At 46.9% G+C, this 8,195-nt stretch overlaps 1 protein-coding gene across 1 annotated transcript; it reads right to left on the bottom strand.

Moving 5' to 3' along the window:
- Nucleotides 1-653: 653 nt before the first annotated feature.
- On the bottom strand, nt 654-7,927 carry atp6v1b2 (ATPase H+ transporting V1 subunit B2). Its single transcript, XM_086299893.1, has 14 exons — nt 7,740-7,927; nt 6,967-7,022; nt 6,655-6,753; nt 6,478-6,571; nt 6,288-6,365; nt 5,130-5,269; nt 4,916-5,017; nt 4,681-4,778; nt 4,171-4,294; nt 3,933-4,083; nt 3,758-3,840; nt 3,501-3,605; nt 3,292-3,421; nt 654-1,403 (listed from the first exon to the last, which is right to left on the bottom strand). The coding sequence occupies exons 1-14, from the start codon at nt 7,903-7,905 to the stop codon at nt 1,267-1,269; spliced, it is 1,563 nt and encodes a 520-aa protein (XP_086156019.1). The 5' UTR covers nt 7,906-7,927; the 3' UTR covers nt 654-1,266.
- Between the last annotated feature and the right edge of the window lie 268 nt (nt 7,928-8,195).

Raw genomic sequence — 8,195 nt, 5'->3', positions numbered from 1 at the left:
TGTGAGCTCACTGATGGATATTTATTAGTGAATAAGTGATGTAATGAGTCTCAGGAGCTTCAGTTCATCAGTAAGATGTAAAAACAGTTTGATGGATGTTGATGGAGCTCTGTTTTGGTGGAGGTCTGGGCTCTGAGCTGCTGCTATGCCCTTTGTGTTTTCATGCACTTTACAGATTTCTGTGAATCTGCAGCATTAATAATGTGCAGCTGTGTGGACCCATGAGTGACGCATCCACAGGAAAGGTGACTCAGGTGTCTCAGCAGACTGAACTATAATTCACTTAGTGTACTGGGTTATAAAGCACACCTGTAGCCCATCCTGCTCTCACTCTGGCTGCAGCTGACGCAGGTATGTGGGGAAACAGACTCACCTGGGGAGCAGCTGGTAGCAGCACTGGGCTGTCCTCGTGTAAACTTCCTCCCAGCTACCTGTGCTGTTTGTGTGGATACACACACATATGTAGTGAGAGGAGTTTTCTGGAAGAAGATTCATGAGTTTAAGGATGTTTTTAAGAGGGTGTAGGTGTTTCCATGTCACACCATCCCGTGCTCCAGCCGTCCATCCACCACGACCTCCTTGCTGCTCAGACTCCTTCATGTTAACCCACAGCTGTGTTCATACACGGCATTAAACACACGACCGCTCAGGAATGATGACACAGCAGCTTTTATTTCAGACTGCACTTCAGGCACCAACAGGAAACATTCAGCGGCGATGCATGCAGTTTGTACATCCACCAATGAGCACACAGTGCCTACAAAGAACACACACATTCATCGTCACATCAAGCTTTTGGCATGAGAAAAAAAAAAAAAAAAAAGAGTACACTGAATCTAAAGGAACCACAAGAACCGCACAGAACGCACAGAACCTCACACCTGATTTAAAGACACAATAAAAATGGAATTTACACTTTTCTTTGGATGTGTTTGAATTATTATTTTGACCTTGATCAGAAGACATCAGCATTTCTAATGCGGCATGAAATGAGCACGACAGAACATCTGGATTCAACATCTGTCTCTGCTGAAGTTCTGCAGGTCCTCATAAAATAACCTCTGACGTTAAACTGACCACAGAGTGCAAATCATCATCATCATGAACACGCTGATGTGCAGGCTCCTCCTCCTCGTCTCCTTCCTCTCTGAGTGGAAGCAGGACATGAAGGTCATGAGTGTGAGAACGTCACAGCATCACATCACTACACTGTACGAACACAGCGAGGGCAGGAAGCAGTGTGTGTGTGTCTGTGTGTGTGTCTAGTTAGTGTTTGGCCTCTCGGGGGTAGAACTCGGCCAGTGTGCTCTGGGGGATCCTCTTAAGCATCTCTTTGGGGAAGATCCTCATGAGCTGCCAGCCAATGTCCAGAGTCTCAAACACGCTGCGATTCTCATAGGCACCTAAACACAAACACAGGGACAGGTGAACACCAGTGTCTGACATCACAGCAGTTTGATGTGGGTATCGGGTGGACAAAGAGTCACATGACCCGTGAAATGCTCCTCCTAATGTGAGGGCACTCAGAGCCTGAAGCAGATAACCCGGGTTAACAGAGAAAGCTGATAACCATCATCATCGTACCTGTCATCTCTGACTGGGAGTTAGGATTTATTAAAGTTTATTTAAGTATCAAAAGTCTGTTAAAGCTGCCAAATCTGCCTTTTTGTCTAGCATTATTATGACTAATAGCCACAACCCCCGAGCACTTTTTAATACTTTTAATTCTGTGATAAACCCTCGCACTACCACTTATAGGGATGCTTCCCCTGCTCTTTGTGATAAATTCTTAAAGTATTTCTCTGATAAAATCTCAGCTCTAAGGGCTTCTCATCCATCATCAGTTTTAGACCCAGTTCCAGCTTCTGAATGCTTGACTGTCTTTCAACAGTTTGAGCCAGTGTCTTATTCTGCTTTAAAAGATATAATTGATCATCTCAAAATCTCTGGTTCCCCGCATGATATTCTTCCTTCTCGTTTCTTTAAGGAAGCTTTACATGTTATTGGTCCTTGTATCTTATCTCTGCTGAATGCATCATTGTCATCAGGTTGTGTACCGTCTGTCTTTAAGCATGCTGTTGTGCAACCTATTATGAAAAAGCAAAATCTTGACCCTAATGGTCTCACTAACTACAGCAACACTCCTCGGCTTCTGCCCCTATTTATTGTGGTGTGCCTCAAGGGTCCGTGCTCGGTCCTGCTCTTTTCTCTTTGTACATGTTGCCCTTGGGATTAATTTTTAGTAAATACAACATCTCCTTTCACTGTTATGCCGATGATATCCAGATTTATTTACCTTTGAAATCCGATGTGACTGCTTCTTTGCAACCTCTGTTCAACTGTTTGCATGAAGTTAAAATTTGTTTATCACATAATTTTCTTACATTGAACGAAGACCAAAATCACTAGACCAGTTAGCTGATGCCCTAGGCCCTCTTGCTAGCCATCTTTCGTCCACTGTAAGAAACCTCGGAGTGTTCCTGGATGGCTCTTTTAAACTCGAGAAACAGGTCTCCACTGTGGTAAAAAACAGCTTTTACCAGTTGCGTCAGATTTCCAAAGCAAAGCCGTTCTTTCCTTTAAAGGACCTTGAAAAGCTTATCCACGCATTCATCACATCCAGATTGGACTACTGTAACTCCCTCTACTCAGGCCTCCAACACTCTTCTTCATGAACACATAACTCCAATTTTAGCCAAATTACATTGGCTCCCTGTTAAATATCTCATAGATTTTAAAATTCTTTTGTTCACTTTTAATATTTTGAATAATTTTGCGCCCAGTTATCTTTCTGATTTACTCCATTCATACAATCCCAACAGAGCACTTAGATCATCCAACCACAGGCTCCTAGCACAACCTAGGTCTCGAATGAAGTCGAGAGGCGACCGGGCCTTGGCAACCGTGGCACCCAGACTTTGGAATAACCTCCCTGTTCATATTCGTACTGCCGAGTCTATCCAGTCTTTTAAATCACATCTTAAAACTTATCTTTTTACTTTGGCTTTTGATTCTAACTAGTTGGCTGTTTTAGCTTGTTGTGTTGTTACCTATTGTTTGTTGTCCTCTTTTATTGTTTGTTTTAACTGTCTCATGTTTTTATTGACTGTGAAGCACTATGGTCAACACTGTTGTTTTAATATGTGCTATATAAATACATTTTGATTTGATTTGATTTGATTTTGATTAAAGCAATTAATAAATCCTAACCAGCTTTCCAAAGAAAGCTGGATCTGTTCAACGTAGTTACATAAAGGTGAACAAACAAGCAAACAAAGAGTCCAATGGCACCTTGAGAGATGAAGTTTTTCTCAAACTTGGTGAGGAACTCCAGGTACAGCAGATCATCGGCCGTCAGAGCCTCCTCTCCCACCACTGCCTTCATGGCCTGGACATCCTTCCCTATAGCATAACAGGCATACTGCACACACACAGACACACACACACTTAGATTAAGCAGGAAGACAGGAGCGTGCAGCCTGGAGCAGGTGTATACGTACGAGCTGGTTGGAGACGTCAGAGTGGTCTCTGCGGGTCATTCCCTCCCCGATGGCGGACTTCATGAGACGGGAGAGAGACGGAAGCACATTGATGGGAGGATAGATCTGAGTGGAGGAAGACGGGGAGGACAGGTCAGGGTCACCTGATGGCTCTGACGTATGCCAGGTTGACTGACAGAGCCTGGCATTCCTCTACCTGAGGCCGGCTACAGAGCTCAGAGCTCCACAGGTGACGTCTGAAGGCGGAGCTTTGTTACCTGTCTGTTGTGAAGCTGTCTGTCCACGTAGATCTGTCCCTCAGTGATGTACCCGGTCAGGTCAGGGATGGGATGGGTGATGTCTGCGAGAGATGAGAACTTGCTGTGAAATCCACAAAATTCCAATCCTTTGTATGTGAGATGAGCACGTGTGTGTCTGAGTATGTGTGTGTACCGTCGTTGGGCATGGTGAGGATGGGGATCTGGGTGATGGAGCCGCTGCGTCCCTCAACCCTGCCGGCTCTCTCATAGATGGTTGCCAGGTCGGTGTACATGTATCCGGGGAAACCTCGGCGTCCTGGCACTTCCTCTCTGGCTGCGGACACCTGGCGGCGGGGAGCAATCACATGATCATTTCCAGTTTCCTGCAGCGATTTGGGGTTACGGTAAGTGAGAGTGAAAGAGCAGCTGACCTCTCTGAGCGCCTCTGCGTACGAGCTCATATCGGTGAGGATGACAAGCACGTGCTTCTCACACTGATAGGCCAAGTACTCGGCCGCCGTCAGTGCCAAGCGGGGGGTGATGATCCGCTCGATTCTGCAACACAATGGCCCGATAATCTGTGAATGTGGGCCGACCCCCGGTGCAGGTTAGCCTCAGCCATCACTAACTCTTAGAAGAACACAGCTCGACCTGCAGAGCACACCTGTGCGTTCCTGCAACGTTACAAAACTGCTGTTTGAGCGCCTGAAGGTGAACCCCCAAACACTTGACCCGCTCCCACGGCCCATACAGCAAATCTGACATCATCTATGAAACACCTGGAAATCTGCCTTCAGCTCTGTCTGTTTGTCTGTGTGTGTATGCAAGTGTGTGTGTGTGTGTGTGTGTGTGTGTGTGTGTGTGTGTGTGTGTGTGTGTGTGTGTGTGTGTGTGTGTGTGTGTGTGTGTGTGTGAGCTTTGTTCTTAATGTTTTGTCCTACGTCGGGTCATTGGCCAGGTTGAGGAACAAGCAGACATTGTCCATGGAGCCGTTCTCCTCGAAGTCCGACTTGAAGAACCTGGCTGTCTCCATGTTCACCTGAGGGCGGAGAGTAGATCACTGAGCTCTGTGAGTGGGAGTTTGCAGGTGCTGAGTGTGTGGGGCAGCTTTAAGACATCAATAAACTTGCTCTCATATTCAGAGGCTTCTGATGAGGAAGCATCTGAAGAACTCACCCCCATGGCGGCAAAAACAATGGCAAAGTTGTCCTCGCTGTAGTCCATCACGTCCTTTGACTTCTTCACCAAACCGGCCTGCCGGCAGATCTGAGCTGCAATCTGAGACAGAAGAAGAGGGATCTGATTTCCTTTTCAGTCATTACATCACAATAATGAAGAGGAGGTGATGTGTTTACCGACCCTGCCCCCTCTCGGAGTAGGGTGCGAGTACCTCGTTGTGCGGCAGCCCGGCAGCAGAGAAAATGGGGATTTTCTGCCCTCTGGCGATGCTGTTCATGCCATCGATGGCAGAGATGCCAGTCTGGATCATCTCCTCAGGGTAAATGCGGCACTGAGGGTTTATGGGCTGTCCTGAGGAGAACGTGGTTACAAACACATGTATGAAGGAACTGAACACGTGATCCACTGCAGCAGATAATAACAACTCCAAGAAGTCAGAGACAAGTACACGGAGATTCACAGGTGCAGTTTATGAGGACTCGAGGAAGTCAACATGAAAGCTGAAAACTGAATGTATTTTTCTATTTCAAAACTACAATTATAATGGATTGGATTTATATAGCGCTTTTCAAGGCACCCAAAGCGCTTTACAATACCACTATTCATTCACTCTCACATTCATACACTGGTGGAGGCAAGCTACAGTTGTAGCCACAGCTGCCCTGGGGCAGACTGACAGAAGCGAGGCTGCCATATCGCGCCATCGGCCCCTCTGGCCAACACCAGTAGGCAAGTAGGGTAAAGTGACAGAGAGCCCAGGGATTGAACCGGCGACCTTCCGGTTACAGATGCGATTCCCAGCCCCCTGAGCCACGGTTTAGCGAAATAAAGTTCCTAAAAATAAACTCATCATGACCCACAGCACAAGAGACTCTGCCCACAACTCTACGTCCTAAAACACATCCTTTAAATTTATTCTAATCACATTTTACTTAAAAACTCATAGAAAGCTGTTTTTATCGTTTCCCTCCTTCTGAAATCTGACTTTTCTCCGATTAAACCTCCAAACTTTTGATTCTGTGGGTCGTTCTTTGACCTGAACCGCATGTGAGTCCACGCGATCAAGCCCAGCTCGAACCCTGAGTGACGTCAGTGTGTAACCACATGTTCCACACTGAGGTGAGGTATTAATGAGAAGGTGGGCGTTACTGTGACTGCGAGTCAAACATACAGACAGAGCCTGATTTTGACCACGTGTGTCTCTATAAAACATTAAAACTGAGATCAGGTTAAATCTGCTGTGTTTTCTCTCATTTCTGACATTTTTCCTCCGAACAAGTCGAAGAAACTTTACTGCCTGTTTCAGATGTTTGCATCAGACTGCTGCACCAATCAGATCATGGCAAGTCTCCTCGAAGCAGAGACATACCCATGATGTCCAGGAAGTCTTCGGCCAGGACAGCGGGTCCTCGGTCGATGGGTTTACCCGACCCGTTAAACACACGACCTGCAAACACAAAAACACGCCTCAGCACACATCTGAGGACCTCATCACACATTCAACAGCGGACGGGGATTCATGAGGACCTTTGTGAACCTCATTCTGTCACGTGACGTACCCAGCATGTCCTCTGAGACCGGCGTCCGTAATATGTCACCTGTGAACTCGCAGCTGGTCTTCTTGGCATCGATGCCTGCAGTCCCCTCAAACACCTGCAGAAGGCAGAGCGGAGGAGGAAACAGTTCATCGGGGTCCTTCTGGAAGTGCCCACATTGTGTCAGACTGATGTGAATACCTGCACCACAGCTTTGGAGCCGGTGACTTCCAGCACCTGGCCGCTCCTCCTGGTTCCATCCGGCAGCGTGAGGTGGACGATCTCGGCGTACCTTGGGAACTGTCGGTGTGAAGGGAGACCACGAGAGTTACCAACCTCCACTATACACGTGTCAGAAAACATAGCACAGTTCACCATTTATTTGAGGGAAACTACATAAACGGATTTAAACGTGGTGTGAGGACGCTCCGACTGCAGGATCTGCTGGTTTTATTGAGAGACGCTTAGTAAAGAGGACGCTGAGACAAACAGCTGAGGAGGTTTTCCTCTTACCTTAACCTGGTCCAGGATCACCAGCGGCCCGTTGACTCCAGACACTGTTTTGTAGGCTGAGGAGACAAAAACAGCACAAGTCAGTACAGCGTGGGTGGAGCACAGGTGGAGCACAGGTGGAGCGCTGCACAGCTGCAGATCTCCACATGACAGCACCGTTTCTCCAACATGTGAAATCTTCTTTTATAAGCTCAAAGTCTCCACCTGCTGGAAGTCACAGCAGTCTGACGGGAGATACGAGCCTTAGAGACTCTGCAGTGTGCAGAACCTAAATATGAATAAAAAAGTTTCTGTTCAACACGAGCCTCTGAAGAGCGTTTCCCTCTCACTTTAAATCACATCACACTGAAAGAACGGGTGTAATGAGCTCGCACATGTTCACCTGTGCAGGTGAGCCTCATCGCTAACACTTTAATCCTGCTCTAAACACTCCGTTTATCGCGTCTGTGCTCCTCTCAGGTCTATGTGATGTGACAGAGAGGAGGCCCAGGATCAGACACAGGAGCATTATTCTGAACTGTGACTGTGAACTGCTGTGAAAGAGTGCAGAAACAGATATATAGGTGAGCTGTCAGGAACATTTTTAATGCTCAGCATGTAATTTACAAGCCGACAAAAGTAAGAGATTACAACGCCAGCACCTGAGAGTTTTTTTCAGCCTCCATCATCGCCTGGTTTATTCCATTAACCCTCATCCTCCTCCTCCTGCTGCGGACCTCAGTCTGCCTGATAATGATGATGATGATAATGATGGTGGTGGTGGTGGGACTCACTGAGGCGCGGCTGGGAGATGTAATCCCGTTTGACGGCCATCACATGTTCCCGGGCGGCAGCGGTGGCGGAGGTAGGAGCGGCGGCTGGGGCTCTGCTCCCGCTGACGGCCGAGGACAGCTCGCTCATCGCCCCGTTCACCATCCCTCTGAGCGCCTTCATCGCCATGTTTCCCCGCAGCGGCGTCCGAGTCGTGACAGCAGCGGCGCATGCGCACGAAACTTCAGCTGCATCAGAAAGGACGCCGAGGAATGTGTCTATGGAACCTCAGTGATGCTAAAACAACATTATTATTATTATTATTATTATTATTATTATTATTATTATTATTATTATATAACAATGTGAATGAATAAAAGAAAAGCTGATGTTTGAAAATATTACATTTAACTGAGCTTTTTGTCAATAAATTATTTTTGTAATAATATTGCACTTTTTATCTAAACTTCTCATTAGAA

This window comes from Aulonocara sp. 'chitande type north' Nkhata Bay, linkage group LG7 (assembly GCF_057382095.1).
Source record: "Aulonocara sp. 'chitande type north' Nkhata Bay isolate Kocher_YH1m ecotype deep benthic linkage group LG7, A_spYH_male_GT1.1, whole genome shotgun sequence".
Lineage (NCBI taxonomy): Eukaryota > Metazoa > Chordata > Actinopteri > Cichliformes > Cichlidae > Aulonocara > Aulonocara sp. 'chitande type north' Nkhata Bay.
Note: the sequence above shows the minus strand (reverse complement) of the source record. Positions and strands in the feature narration are given on the sequence as shown.

Excerpts from the sequence above, each read along its gene's own strand:
- atp6v1b2 (XM_086299893.1), bottom strand. The coding sequence starts at position 7,905 with ATGGCGATGAAGGCGCTCAGAGGGATGGTGAACGGGGCGATGAGCGAG. Across the intron at positions 6,366-6,477 it reads GGTCTCAGAGGACATGCTGG|GTCGTGTGTTTAACGGGTCG; the intron begins GTACGTCACGTG and ends TTGTGTTTGCAG. Across the intron at positions 4,084-4,170 it reads ACGCAGAGGCGCTCAGAGAG|GTGTCCGCAGCCAGAGAGGA; the intron begins GTCAGCTGCTCT and ends CCCCGCCGCCAG.